Source organism: Haliotis cracherodii, unplaced genomic scaffold (assembly GCF_022045235.1).
Source record: "Haliotis cracherodii isolate W230 unplaced genomic scaffold, xgHalCrac1.p SCAF_2, whole genome shotgun sequence".
Taxonomy (NCBI): domain Eukaryota; kingdom Metazoa; phylum Mollusca; class Gastropoda; order Lepetellida; family Haliotidae; genus Haliotis; species Haliotis cracherodii.
Genome location: NW_027266275.1, coordinates 27,925,738 through 27,941,697, shown reverse-complemented (window position 1 = coordinate 27,941,697; position 15,960 = coordinate 27,925,738). Strand labels below are relative to the sequence as shown.

Sequence of the window (15,960 nt, the reverse complement as noted above, 5' to 3'; positions counted from 1 at the left end):
TGTTTACCCGGACAGATCTATGCTTACCTTGACAGTTCTATTTTTACCCAGACAGATCAATGCTTACATTGACAGTTCTGTTTACCCAGACAGATCCATGCTTACATTGACAGTTCTATGTTTACCCAGACAGATCCATGCTTACATTGACTGTTCTATGCTTACCTCGACAGATCCATGCTTACATTGACAGTTCTATGCTTACCTCGACAGATCCATGCTTACATTGACTGTTCTATGCTTACCTCGACAGATCCATGCTTACATTGACAGTTCTATGCTTACCTCGACAGATCCATGCTTACATTGACAGTTCTATGCTTACCTCGACAGATCCATGCTTACCTTGACAGTTCTATGCTTACCTCGACAGATCCATGCTTACATTGACAGTTCTATGCTTACCTCGACAGATCCATGCTTACATTGACAGTTCTATGTTTACCCGGACAGATCTATGCTTACCTTGACAGTTCTATTTTTACCCAGACAGATCCGTGCTTACATTGACAGTTCTGTTTACCCAGACAGATCCATGCTTACATTGACAGTTCTATGTTTACCCAGACAGATCCATGCTTACATTGACTGTTCTATGCTTACCTCGACAGATCCATGCTTACATTGACAGTTCTATGCTTACCTCGACAGATCCATGCTTACATTGACAGTTCTATGTTTACCCAGACAGATCCATGCTTACATTGACTGTTCTATGCTTACCTCGACAGATCCATGCTTACATTGACTGTTCTATGCTTACCTCGACAGATCCATGCTTACATTGACTGTTCTATGCTTACCTCGACAGATCCATGTTTACATTGACAGTTCTATGTTTACCCAGACAGATCCATGCTTACATTGACTGTTCTATGCTTACCTCGACAGATCCATGCTTACATTGACTGTTCTATGCTTACCTCGACAGATCCATGTTTACATTGACAGTTCTATGCTTACCTCGACAGATCCATGCTTACATTGACAGTTCTATGCTTACCTCGACAGATCCATGCTTACATTGACAGTTCTATGTTTACCCAGACAGATCCATGCTTACATTGACAGTTCTATGTTTACCCAGACAGATCCATGCTTACATTGACTGTTCTATGCTTACCTCGACAGATCCATGTTTACATTGACAGTTCTATGTTTACCCAGACAGATCCATGCTTACATTGACTGTTCTATGCTTACCTCGACAGATCCATGCTTACATTTACTGTTCTATGCTTACCTCGACAGATCCATGCTTACATTGACAGTTCTATGCTTACCTCGACAGATCCATGCTAACCTTGACAGTTCTATGCTTACCCAGACAGATCCATGCTTACATTGACAGTTCTATGCTTACCTCGACAGATCCATGCTTACCTCGACAGATCTATGCTTACTTTACCTGTTTTTTGCTTACCTTGACAGTTCTATGCTTACCTTGAGACCATAATGATAAGTTTGAAAGCCTATACTTTTCATGAAAAGCAACACTTATAATGGCAAATTTATGCTATTCTTGCTTACGTAGATCATTCTATGCTCACCTTGATTGTGATGCCAAACAGCTGATTAACTAACTGGAACAAGCAGGTGAGGACGTTGTCCAGAGGGAAGTATTCAGATATTTCACCGTCATCAAGTCTGCAACAAATGTACAGGATCAGTCTCAGGAACATGATTCGAACAGATTTAGACTGAAGAGCAGTATGCTATGTACAAACATTACTCAATACAAGTGAGTATGTGGATATGTGTATGTCCCATATGATGGCATTTTATGAGTGTGATGGTGAAAACCCTTCTGAACAACATGTGAATGACTGATTATAGTGATTATGGTTTTACGCTGCTTTCAGCAATATTCCAGCAATATCCCGTCAGGGGACACTAGAAATGGGCTTCACACACTGTACTCGTGTGGGGACGAGCAAACATTTCAACCACTAGGCTAGCCCACAGGCCCTGAACAACATGAGATTGAGTGAGTTGAAGTTCTGTTGTGAATAGTATTTCAGATATATCACAGCTAGTCATGAAATGTGGCAGAAAAGACCGAACGACTGCAGCTTAAACAGGTTTTCTTTGAGTGAGTACAATATGTTATGCAGAATATACATTATGCAAGTATTTTTCCATAAAACCTGCTATTTGGCAATATGTTAGAAATCAGTGGCAGCAAAGCTGTAATAACCAAGTCCTTCCTTTCCGTCTGACCTTCCGTTAATCCGTCTTCTTCTCAATGGGAACATTTTCTCAAAAGCTATTTAAGTTAGAGAAATGAAATCTTACACACTGATCCTACTAGTTACGACCTGAAATGAATTAAAAAATTGGTGACAAAAATAATTTTTTTACAGGGTTATGGTCCTTGCTCCATGCTTTTCAACTAAGTGCATACTGCGTGAAATGGTTTTACCAGAAACTATTGTTTGTTTGTTGTTTAAATGACGCACTCAGCAATATTCCAGCTATATGATGGCAAATTACCGAGTCTGGACCAGACAATCCAGTGATTGACATCATGAGCAGCATCTATCCATGCAATTTAGATACAATTACATGCCTCAAATAAAGCAGCAAGCCTGACCACCCAACCCTGTTAGTCGCCTCTTACGACAAGCTTAGAACTACTGAAGTTACATGAATGAAAGTTTGCATGATATGTAAGAGATACTTGTCAGGACTGAGTTCAAAAATTGGTGTCAAAAATTATGTTTTTTATACAGTTACAGCCCTTGACCCATAGAATTTTAATAAATGGCGCATAGTGTCTGCAATGGGGACAAGCATTTTCTACTACTTTAAACTAAGAAATTACATGAATGAAACTTTGCAAGCTTTTCTAAGAGATAGTTATCAAGACTGAGTTCCAAAATTAGTGCCATAAATTATTTTTCCAGAGAAGGTACCTTTTGTGCGTATTAATTTCATATTTAATCATTTTTCTGACCCTTGTCTCTTCTGAAGGCTTTAGGGGCGGTTGGGTAGCCTAGTGGTTAAAGCGTTCGCTCGTCACGCCAAAGACCCGGGTTCGATTCCCGACATGGGTACAATGTGTGAAGCCAATTTCTGGTGTCCCCCGCCGTGATATTGCTGGAATATTGCTAAAAGCGGCGTAAAACCATACTCAGTCAGTCAGTCAGTCTGAAGGCCTTATATGACTCTTTTTCTATAGTTAACATTAACTTCCACATTATTCTCTTCTACACGAAGAAACCAAATTCTAATGTGCCCCATGGTGAGGGACAGTGATAATGCTGTTTTCTTGTTTTAGAAGGAAGAGGATCCCTCTCAATATTCCTTGTCACGGCCTTTAGACTGTCAAGCACCAATGTTGGAATGTGTAGGTTTTACACCGATTCATCAACATTTTTATAATGTTCAAACTATTTCTGACCTTTTTAATGCCGTTTCTAACCACTTAATCTTAGCATATTTGAAGGAATGATAAGATGTACGATGTAAGTTTTGAATGTCAGTTGTTACTGTTTACTGTGATAATGGACTGAAGTTTTAGTGATCTTGGTCATTACTTTTATTCCATCTTCTTTTCTATAGAAACCTAATCTTTTTGTCCAGCTGCAAATACCTGCAATACTGTTGATGCAACTAAAAGCAATATTTACTCAATCACACATTAACTTGCTACATTATGTGAAGCTTAATACCATGCTACCACAGGACTCAGAGAACACCAGTAATACTTTCTGACACCAGTATCAATGAAACTTCAAAAACATTGATATCCAATTGATTGAGTCAATAATGTTATTTCATAACAGTGTATAACATAACATATTCATGTTCAACACTTTAAAAGCTTCAGCATTACAATTTCCATTACACAGTGGTTTTGTGTTGGCTATGATTACAGTTTATGTAGTTGAACTAGTGAGGGAGTATAGCTTTACGCCAAAGTCAGCAATATTCCAGCCTCATTACAGCAGCATGAAGATGAGGCGAGGGGAGATTTGGTTAAAGCCGTGTTCAAAATTATTGCACTTATATAGCGGTGCGTACTTGTGCGCTTGTACTAGTCTGGACTAATGCCGATTTTAGTCCAAGGTCTAGTGGTAGAACATGTGCCCAGAATGGAAGGTTGGGGGTTCGATCCCCAGCTGCGTCATAGCAAGAGACGTTACAAGATTTTACTTGTTGTTACCCTGTCTGGTGCTCGGCATTAAGGAGCTAAACAAGGACTGGTTGGCTCCGAGTCAGTATACTGTGTCTGAGTGGGGTATTCATGCTACACTATGGCATGGTATCTCAATGGGCTAAAAGCACAAAACGACATTCTACATCCATGTTGGACAGCACTGTATTGATATGCTCAATGTTGAAGTTGTTTATTCTCTGTTGAAAGAATATCATATAACAACAATCTTACCCCTATTAATCATGAATGCTACAAACTGTTTATCCTGTTAGCACTGGATAACTGTTGCCTAGCTACTGTCCCTGTGGGTATGGTACCAAAGTGAAAGGTGTGAACAATACGCCTCTCACAACAACAGGAGTATACATCTCACTCTCAGGACTAAAGGAAACACCACAAGAAGTGTCTGAAGCAAGGATATTTTGTCTTCACATTCGCAGAAGATGTCCAATAATTTTAGGGTCTCCCATTGAAGGTAAGATATGTTGCACCAGTCTGTTCAAAGGGGATCTCCACAGCATAGTCTTGTAGTTGTTTAACAGGGATCTCCACAGCATAGTCTTGTAGTTGTTTAACGGAGGACCTCCACAGCATAGTCTTGTAGTTGTTTTACGGAGGACCTCCACAGCATAGTCTTGTAGTTGTTTAACGGAGGACCTCCACAGCATAGTCTTGTAGTTGTTTAACGGAGGACCTCCACAGCATAGTCTTGTAGTTGTTTAACGGAGGATCTCCACAGCATAGTCTTGTAGTTGTTTAACGGAGGATCTCCACAATATAGTATTGTAGTTGTTTAACGGAGGATCTCCACAGCGTAGTCTTGTAGTTGTTTAACGGAGGATCTCCACAGCATAGTCTTGTAGTTGTTTAACGGAGGATCTCCACAGCATAGTCTTGTAGTTGTTTAATGGAGGATCTCCACAGCATAGTCGTGTAGTAGTTTAACGGAGGATCTCCACAGCATAGTCTTGTAGTTGTTTAATGGAAGATCTCCACAACATAGTCTTGTAGTTGTTTAACGGGGATCTCCACAGCATAGTCTTGTAGTTGTTTAACAGAGGATCTCCACAGCATAGTCTTGTAGTTGCTTAACAGGGATCTCCACAGCATAGTCTTGTAGTTGTTTAACGGAGGATCTCCACAGCATAGTCTTGTAGTTGTTTAATGGAGGATCTCCACAGCATAGTATTTTAGTTGTTTAACGGATGATCTCAACAACATAGTATGGTAGTTGTTAAACGGAGGATCTCCACAGCATAGTCTTGTAGTTGTTTAATGGAGGATCTCCACAGCATAGTCTTGTAGTTGTTTAACAGAGGATCTCCACAGCATAGTCTTGTAGTTGCTTAACAGGGATCTCCACAGCATAGTCTTGTAGTTGTTTAACGGAGGATCTCCACAGCATAGTCTTGTAGTTGCTTAACGGAGGATCTCCATAGCATAGTCTTGTAGTTGTTTAACAGGGGTCTCCAGAGTATAGTCTTGTAGTTGTTTAACGGACGATCTCCACAGCATAGTCTTGTAGTTGTTTAACAGAGGATCTCCACAGCATAGTCTTGTAGTTGTTTAACGGAGGATCTCCACAATATAGTATTGTAGTTGTTTAACGGAGGATCTCCACACCGTAGTCTTGTAGTTGTTTAACGGAGGATCTCCACAGCATAGTCTTGTAGTTGTTTAACGGAGGATCTCCACAGCATAGTATGGTAGTTGTTTAATGGGGGATCTCCACAGCATAGTCTCGTAGTTGTTTAACAGGGGTCTCCATAGCATAGTATTGTAGTTGTTTAATGGAGGATCTCCACAGCATAGTATTTAAGTTGTTTAACGGATGATCTCAACAACATAGTATGGTAGTTGTTAAATGGAGGATCTCCACAGCATAGTCTTGTAGTTGTTTAACGGAGGATCTCCACAGCATAGTATTGTAGTTGTTAAACAGGGATCTCCACAGCATAGTATGGTAGTTGTTAAATGGAGGATCTCCACAGCGTAGTCTTGTAGTTGTTTAACGGAGGATCTCCACAGCATAGTCTTGTAGTTGTTTAACGGAGGATCTCCACAGCATAGTCTTGTAGTTGTTTAACGGAGGATCTCCACAGCATAGTCGTGTAGTAGTTTAACGGAGGATCTCCACAGCATAGTCTTGTAGTTGTTTAATGGAAGATCTCCACAACATAGTCTTGTAGTTGTTTAACAGGGATCTCCACAGCATAGTCTTGTAGTTGTTTAACGGAGGATCTCCACAGCATAGTCTTGTAGTTGCTTAACAGGGATCTCCACAGCATAGTCTTGTAGTTGTTTAACGGAGGATCTCCACACCGTAGTCTTGTAGTTGCTTAACGGAGGATCTCCATAGCATAGTCTTGTAGTTGTTTAACAGGGATCTCCACAGCATAGTCTTGTAGTTGTTTAACGGACGATCTCCACAGCATAGTTTTGTAGTTGTTTAACAGGGATCTCCACAGCATAGTCTTGTAGTTGTTTAACGGACGATCTCCACAGCATAGTCTTGTAGTTGTTTAACAGGGGTCTCCATAGCATAATCTAGCAGCCATTTCAAGTCCGGGCCCAGACACTACAATTTGGGCCACGTGTGAAACTGAGAAACTGTTATGTAGCAAAGGCTTATCCAGGATTGCATACTTAGTGGCCTTTGCCAGGCAAATTCGATATTATTTTTGTAACATTGTTCAAAATTGTGATTCTTATTTTCCTAAATTCAGACGTATTCTAACATTGTACTTTAACATTGCATCCAATGCCTTTATGTAAAACTAAGTATAAAACCTCTTCCTCTTTATTGGTCCTGTTACAGGTTAAATTCATGTTCACAAAGCCATCGCACTAGTCATAACTCTACCAGCATGAATTGAGAAATTCTTCATTCTAATTTGTAATTATACTAACATTCTTTGTTGCAGACTTGGGGCTGAACGTCTGTCTCAAGGCAGGTCTAGGTAATCCTAACCTTTTGATGTCTTTACATCATAGAAATTCAAGTTTAAAGACAAACAAATTGTTTGTAAACACATAAACCAAATTTGCTTGCAAAGCATATTGGCCCTGGCCTTGCACTCTTATAGTGAGAGATTGAGGTTGGTTAAGTGTTAAGTATTTTAGCATACAAAGTGAACACACAAGCAAGAATTGGGATCAGAATCAGGACAAATCAGGGATTCCTGGCACAACCAAAGGATGTAACTCTGCACTGCGAATTCCGACACTCTAACCAATTTGCACTGGCCAAGTCTCCTTGAACTAGTACTGGGACAGGGTGAATGTCAAGCATGGACATAGCTTTTCAGAAAAGAAGTGTTGCATTTTGTAATTTATTGTTCCTCATGACATTTTGTTCAAAACATATGCCCAAATAAGTAAGTTAGCCTAAATTCAATGATCCTCCCCCCCGCCCCCCCCAAAAAAATTCAACATGAATTTCTCGTGTTGTAAATAAGAAATATTCACAAATTAACCCACATAGATGAGATAGAGTTAAGTTTCATTGCAAATCAGCAGTTTTATCAACAGAGGGCGCTATGCTGAACCAATCAGACAGAGACACAGAGTTGACTGAGCCTGAAATCCAGTTTGCTACATTTACCGTCTGCCTCATGCTACTGGTGCCGATCATAATCCTGGGGACATCTCTCAATGTGGTCGCCACGCTCAGAATCATGCAACAGCCCAAAATGAGGAAAATTTACAGCACCATAGTCCATCTCCTCTTCCTTGCTACTGCAGCTTGTGGGTTTGTGTGTCCTCTGGAACTTGTCCAACTAATAGAGAACTACTTCCATGTGGGCTTGATGGGTACGTGTGTCTTGAAGCTGTTTCTGCGCATCCTCCTGCAAGTGGCCACCTTCTCCTGCAGTGTGGTCATCGCCTGGCAGAGGATGCAGAAGATCAGAGGCCACACAAAAAGAGCTCAGTGTCTGAACCACAAGTATCTCCTCTTCTCCTTCATGTGGCTCATCATCATCCCCTACGCCCTGTACAACCTGGTCCACAGCATGCAACGCGACGTTCCTCAGCTCCTCGTACAGGCCTGTCAGGTGAAGCATGTCATCAGGGATAACAGTCCTCAGGTTGTCCATCAGCTCCTTCTTCCACTCCTGTTCCTCATTTCACTGACCAGCACAGGCATCATATACAAACAAGGATGCTTGAAGGCTCAGGCTAAACTTAAAAAGGCAACTGCCAACCTGAATAACACACTGACTCCATTTACCAGTGTCAACAGTACCAGAAAGTACATGTTCTCACTTTCGTCTGACAGACGAACCAGAGGTTTGGACTTAACCCCGGAACAAAAAAGGAAAGATGAACCAAAATCTCCAAAGCACCAAAACTCCACCATGAATGTAAACACAGAGCAGAGGAAAAAATCACAAGTTCGGCATCCTGTGACAGTAGAACTCGAAACACCCACTATTCACAGTAACAGAGTTGGAACTCTTCTTACAGAAAATGACCCAGTACCTTCCCTAGGACCAACTCCTCCTAAAACAAAAAAAGTTGGCTGTTCCCCAAAATCAGCATTTAGAAATACAACAGCTTTGGATCTGACTCCAGAGGAACCAATATCAACCATACTCAAAATCCCAGATGATCAGTCATGCCTGAAACCGCTGCGTCACACGCGGAGAACTGCAGGTAGCAGTTGGCAAACTGTCAGAGATGCCTTTGAACGCAAAAGGATAAAAGGCTTAAGTGAAGGGTCTGATAATAATGTGAAACGGTTCAAACCAATATTGACCAAATCTGATAGTTCTTGGTCTCTGGAATCCTTCATGGAACATACTGAGCCACATTCAAAGATGAAGAAAAATGTCAGCTCCAAAAGAAACTTTTGCAGGAATTCACAGAAGTGGCAACTGCAAAGCATGTCAAATGAAGTTGATACCATGACAGACCTTAAACCCATCATTGAGGAGAACACCTTCAGGCATCAACCCCTTGGGAATATGGGGGATGACTCCCAAAAGATAGTACACAACACAGGTGGTACTCCGCCAAGCACCGAGAGGCACCCATTGGAACTAAACGTCTCCAATTTTGCAAACATGCAGCTGCATAAGATGGAGTATAAACACCTCTCGGCTGTGAATAAACGAAATGTGTTCAAGTCTCTGAAATCGTCAGGTACAGCTGATGGAAACGCTAACATCCCTGCAGCCTGGGAGTCACAACTACAAATGAATACTAGCATCTTACATTGCGAACAAACCCTAACTGACAAAGTTGTTCCTGAGAACTTGGTTCAGCCTGATCCAAGAACCACAGATGAAGCCTTTCGTATTGAGCAGGAAAACAATTGTGGGAATGCAATAAATGTTAGTTCTCTCAACATGCTTGCAGGAGATACATGTAAAAGATCTGGGAATAAGAACAGTTGTAACATCTCCACTCAAACTGATGAGATCCCCTTTGAGTCATGTGACACATTCAAAACAGACCAACAGGGCAACTGTCTAAATACTCCATCCATTAGGATAATTCGTCCAAGCACTGACACTGTGCTCCAAAACTTGCAGCCCCAACTCTGTATGATAGATCTGAGCATGAAGTCCTTAGATGTGGACTCGATCACTGCATCAGCTCAAATGCGAAGCAGTCGGTCTAGCTTGGCCCGATCTGACATATCCAGATTCTCATCTGCTCACTCCATGGACACTGCCATCTGGACCCAGCAAACAGTGACAACGCTCACCCACCGCTCCCTGCTGCTGGTGTCTTCATTTGCCGTCTGCTTCCTACCTATCAGTGTAGTACATGTGTTTTCTGCCTACCTGTCAGACAAAGCTCTCATTAACATTTACCCATTAGTGTGTTGTATTGAATATGTGTATTATGCAGTTATTCCAATACTTTATGTGCTCACAAACAAATCTTTGCAGCACTCAACTTGTATGAAAAAGTCATAGTCAGGCGGAAAGGCATTATTTGTTCCACATGGATTCGTTGACACCATGTTCCTCCATCACCCAGGAATACAAACGACTGCTATGTGGCGTACTGGAGACACGTGTCTATTCACGGTCAGGTAATGAGTTAAGTCTGTGTATAACTCACGGAAGGCATTAAGCCCTACTTTGTGAACCCTACTGCTGCCAAATATTGAGGCAGTTGATGTCGAGTAGGTTACCGCAAGGCAAAGGCACATAGCAGGAAAATATAGCTTCTGTAATCACTGGTCTGAGTACCGCTGAAACAAGGCAGTGGCATGATTCGTAGGTCAAATATAGCGACTACACTGCAACGTTGCCTTAGTAATCACCAGTGATGGAGGAACGTAGTGTCTACAAACCCGTGAAGTATTGACAATGTATCAATTTGAACAGGATATGACAATTCATATTGTGGAAATTGGAAATTTTACATTAAATTGTATATTCATATACTTATCTAATCTCCCAATATGCATCTGTGGAGCACAGATACTCTAGCTTGTATGAGACTACATCTGTGAGATTGACACGCAGAAGCTGGTGATAAACAATGCTTCAACCACAAGATTGTTACAGTGTTTAGTGTCAAAGAGACAAGAACTTGTGAGTGCGAAAAACACTATAAACGAGTGATAGAAAAACTTTTACGATACTAGGACATAACATCATGATATCGGGCATAACGTGTTATGTGTCTTCACGCAGGACATCGTTTCCAGAACGACTGTAGCTTTGAAGTAGGGAGGCTATTCAACCACGTCTTATAACCAATCAGGAAGGGGTCTCAAGTCGACAAATTCTACCGCCAAATCTTCCTGTCTGATTGGTGTAGGTTGAATGATACCCCAGAGGGGGCGATAGTATTCTCGTAGAAATATGTGGACTAAGTGTGATGAATGAATGCAAGAAATGTAATCTAAGAGCGGTAGATATGATCTGTACCAAAACTTGAGTATCAGACTGAGAGAACTGATAAAGGCCAGTGCAATGTAGAGTATCATAGGGTCTCGGAAAGTGTCTTGATATCGATCCTTGGGTTGATGGCAATCTGTCTGACGATTCATAGGGAGTGCACACGCCTTCCTGACTCTGTCTGCCTACTGGAGAAAGTGAAGGGAAACATAATACAACTTCTTACTCGCCGGTGAGTGTCCCCGAGAGTCCTGGGGAGGAACTATTCTCATCCTCACATTGTTCATCCCTATTATCCCTACATGTGAAATTCGTCCCCCAAGAGATGTTTACACCGTGAGCATCTGGGAGACAACTAGCACTGGTCAGAGCAAAGGGAGAGAGGATCTGAGGATGTTGAAAAAGTATGTCATAGCGATTCAAACTCTGTGGATGATGAGATGAGGATGATCCCATGATCCCCGCAAGGGTAGACTACTTGGCTGATCCCTCTTAGTATGCATCCATGAGTTGGGGTCGTTGAGTACAATCAGGAGATGGAGTATGCGATGGTGATCTGCTTTGGTAGTGTCGATCAAAACTGCGTTTCTGGCATTTGCATTTATAATTACGAAACGCTTCCTCGGGCTTATGGAACATCGTGGACAAGCAGTGAGCCGGTTTACAATGACTGTGGCAATCACAACAAAGATTGTGTGGCTGATGAATAAGTACGTCTGCAAGTCTTCCAGGCCGGGGAATACTTTGCCGTAGATGTTGATAAGATGTAAGAGTAAACACTTTTAAAAAAATCAATTCTCTATTACTCGAAACACGTTGGTGGTGAGAAAGAGAATAATGTGGCAGGTTATGTCAGGTGATCAGGTTGTGCAAGGTTGCTCTGCACGGGATTACAGTGTATGACCCATTTGTTTAGGTGGTGACCATGGTCTTGCTGAGATGTGTTCGGGGGAAATATTACTTTGATCCTGGTCGTTTCCACACCAAGATTGAAAGTAGAAGAGAAATGCATAGTGCGAGATAGGATAAGTTTAAAAATTTAATATGCTTTTCAGATGTACCGTATTCACCGTCTTAAGCACTCTGCATCCATACCTGACCAACGGTGTAAGCGCCTACTACTAAGACTGAAACTTTACAGTCCATATTATCTTGTGTATATTTCGGATTTGGCACAAAATACAGCAGCGTCGATTCATAATTTCCTTGCCTTTGTAATATCGAAAAGTTTTAGTTTAATCGACGTTTCAACTAAACTTGTTCCCTACTGTTCTCTGAAAAACACATTTTAAAAAATTGTTCCCAGGGCTCTTATTACGGAGAACACGGATTCATACTTGTTTCATGGACATGCTTTACTTCCAGTGTTGGACATGAATCCTCACTGTGACCTACCTGCAGTTTTTGTGGAGTGTTAGCGGAACTTTCGATGAACAGTTTTATTGTACCGGTAACGAACAAATAGCTTAGATAAACATTGTCATTTTATAGATATATTTATACATATTGTAACACTGTCACATTATATTGCATTTTATGCCTGTGTATATCAATAATGTCAGTTAATTGAGAAAATCAGTTTTGTACCATTGATTATGATGGACTAATAGATTCTTGTTGTTGTATTGACCGAATGTCATTTCTAAAATATTACCACATCACTGTAGCTAAACTACATAAATGTATATGCATTGTTTGATAGGCATTACTTAGAAGTTGACGGAGGACAAAGTAGACACAATCTTTGGATCTGTACCGACACGTCGCTTTTCACAGTATTAAAAAAGTTGTTATCCATAAATTGTGTCTACTTTTACATGTATATGGTATTCCAGTCTTGTTGCCATGGTGAATCATGCATATGCTTTTATAAGTGTAGGTTCATACTCAGTTATTCAGTGTATTAAATCTTGTCACCACATCTGTGTTTTGAGTCAAGTTGAAAATTGAAGCCTGGGAAACAACCAGCACTTCATCCAACTATGTGTGCAGTCTCAAAGAAACCAAAATGTCTTGTGTGCTTGTTTGCTGTTTAACGCCACAACTCAGCAGTAATCCAGTTATAATATCGGGGCCTGCAAACAATCGCGTCTGGACCAGACAATTCACAGTGTGAACAAGAATCCACATCTTCGGGGGATGATGACAAGCCAGAACCAAGTCTCTGTGTCTGACCACCCAATCCATTAAGTCACCTCCTTATGACTGTCATAGTTGCTTGGGACCTATCAAACCCGGAATCCCCATGGGGGTCTGACTGTCATAAGGTAAGCATGAACAGATAGGGGGTTCCGTGTCATTTCGTACCCGTGTAATTTTTATCCCATATGCTTATATTGTATCATATATATAGTTGCGCTTATATAGTATCATATACTAGTATATAGTTGTGCTTATATAGTATCATATTTATATAGTTTTGCTTATATGGTATCATATATATAGTTTTGCTTATATAGTATCATATATATAGTGCTTATATAGTATCATATACTGGTATATAGTTGTGCTTATATAGTATCATATACTAGTATATAGCTGTGCTTATATAGTATCATATATAGTTATGCTTAACAATTTTGCAGATACAATTACATTTCTCATGAAGGTAGCATGAAATTATTAAGATTGGAGCTAAGTTCAGTGTTGCTGTACTGCTCGTATGTTTTTTAGTATGTGCACCACGTGGTATGCTACTACAACTGTGACTATAGTCAACACCTATTGTCATGGTTCTAGCATACATTCCTGTCCTTGCAAAAAGCCTTCTACAACCCGGTTACAAGATGACCAAGAGGATACAAAACTACTAGGTTACGAAATGACACAAGGGATACAAAACTACTGGGTCACAAAGCTACAGGGATACAAAATGTTTGTTTGTTGTTTAATGCCGCACTCAGCAATATTCCAGCTATATGACGGCATTCTGTAAATAATCGAGTCTGGGTCAGACAATCCAGTGACTGACATCATGAGCATTGATCCACGCAACTGGGCCAACGAGCCTGACCACCGATTCCGTTAGCTGCTTCCTACGACAAACATAGTCGCTTATAACGACAAGCAAGGGTTGCTGGAGGCCTATTCTACCCCGAAACTTCGCGGGTCAGATACGAATCGACCTAGTATAGTACTGTTAAACTATTGCAGCAAGTAGAAATTAATGTCCCCAATAGTCCCCCTCAGTTGACCTGCTGAGGTCCGGATGTTGCTACCTTCTCACCTGAAGACATGCTCCCTGTGCCGCCTCCGCCAGAACGCTACGTCCCAGGGATGGATGATGTCATGGAAGCCCTCAGATGCTGCAAAGTCCTGCAGTTCTTGCATCTCCTCAGCCGCCTTACCCTTAAAGCTGCCCTTGAATCTGACATAGAGTAAAAGTGACCATTGATAGTTTTGTTCATTTTATCCTGCACTCAGCAATATTCCAGCTGTATAGCTTTGGTTTGTAAACAATCAAGTCTAAAACAGACAATCCAGTGATTGACATCATGAGCATCAATTCAGACAAATGGGATACTATGACATGCATCAAAGTCAGCGAGCCTGACCACCTGATCCCATTAGTCAACTCTTATGACAGTTGATAGTTTATTTGAAGTGAGTTGTTTTTACGCATCTGTCAGCAATATTGCTGTTATACCACTGTGATCTGTAAAGAAATCAAATCTGACTTGGCAATCCAGTCTGATATAATGAGCACCAACCTCTGGTGTCCCATACCATGACACACAATCAGCCAGGTCACACATTGTAACAACCAGACGTTCATCTACGAGGGACGTTCAATAAGTTTTGCAACTTCAATATAAGACCAAGTTGCAGAATATCTTTTGCAGCTTTATTTTTCAATATAATATCCATTCACCTCAATACACTTATTCCATTTGTTCTTCAAGCTTTTAATATCGCTTTTATAGAAATCCGCAGATTGGCCCCCTAACCACGCCTCTTTGGCAGCCTTTATGTCCTCGTCATCCTGGAAGCGTCTTCCACGTAGGGCTGATTTCATTTGCCGGAACAGGAAATAGTCACTGGGGGCTAAGTCTGGGCTGTAGGATGGGTGATTTAACTGTTCAAATCCGCATTCACATATGGTGGCCTGTGTAATTCTCGACTTGTGAACCGGAGCGTTGTCATGCAAAAGTGGAATAACAGGTGTTAACATCCCAAGGCGTTTCTTTTCACAATTCTTTCATTACATTAGCATAATACTGTCCATTGATTGTAGTTTTGGGTGGCATGTAATCAATCAGTAATATGCCTCTTGCATCCCAAAATATGGTGGCCATTACCTTGCCGGACGATGGTTGAGTGCAAAATTTCCTCGAAGGCGGAGAATTGGGGTGCTTCCATTACAATGATTCCAATTTATTTTCTGGGTCCCAGTGGTGGATCCATGTTTTATCACCTGTCACTAGACGAGAAAGAAATCTGGCTTCATCAGCAGTATAGAGATCCAGGCTGTCCAGACAACTTTCAGTTCTCTGATGGCGATCTTGAGCTCTGAGGTTCCTAGGTACCCATCTTGCAGATACCTTAGACATACCAAGATGCTCATGAATAATGGTTACAACAGTTCCAACTGATATTTGGAATTCCCAAGAAAGTTCAGATACTATCACAAAATTCTTCTTTCTATAGCAGCAATGGTTTCCGGTTGGGTGGCATCTGAAGGCCTGCCTGGCCTTTGATCATCGTCTATGGACTCCCTACCCCTTTTAAACTGTAGAGACCAACGGCAAACTGTGGAATAGTCAGGAGCATCCTTACCCATCACTTTACACATGCGATCATGGATTTCTTTTGCTTTGCATCCCTCCTTGGTTAGGAACTTTATCACAGCGCGTTGTTCATGTTTGAGAGAATCCTTGATCGTGACCACCCTTAGGTGAATGAAGCCATCACATCTAACTTATTGTTGTGTCTGGA

At 41.2% G+C, this 15,960-nt stretch overlaps 1 protein-coding gene across 1 annotated transcript in view; it reads right to left on the bottom strand.

Moving 5' to 3' along the window:
• The window catches only part of LOC139468921 (uncharacterized), a 42,653-nt gene that overhangs the window by 16,181 nt on the left and 10,512 nt on the right, over positions 1-15,960 (bottom strand). Inside the window, exons 9-10 of the mRNA XM_071251060.1 lie at positions 14,252-14,392; positions 1,551-1,647 (exon numbers count right to left, since the gene is read on the bottom strand). Coding sequence (XP_071107161.1) covers positions 1,551-1,647; positions 14,252-14,392 — 238 coding nt within the window. The remainder of the gene's footprint in view (positions 1-1,550; positions 1,648-14,251; positions 14,393-15,960) is intronic.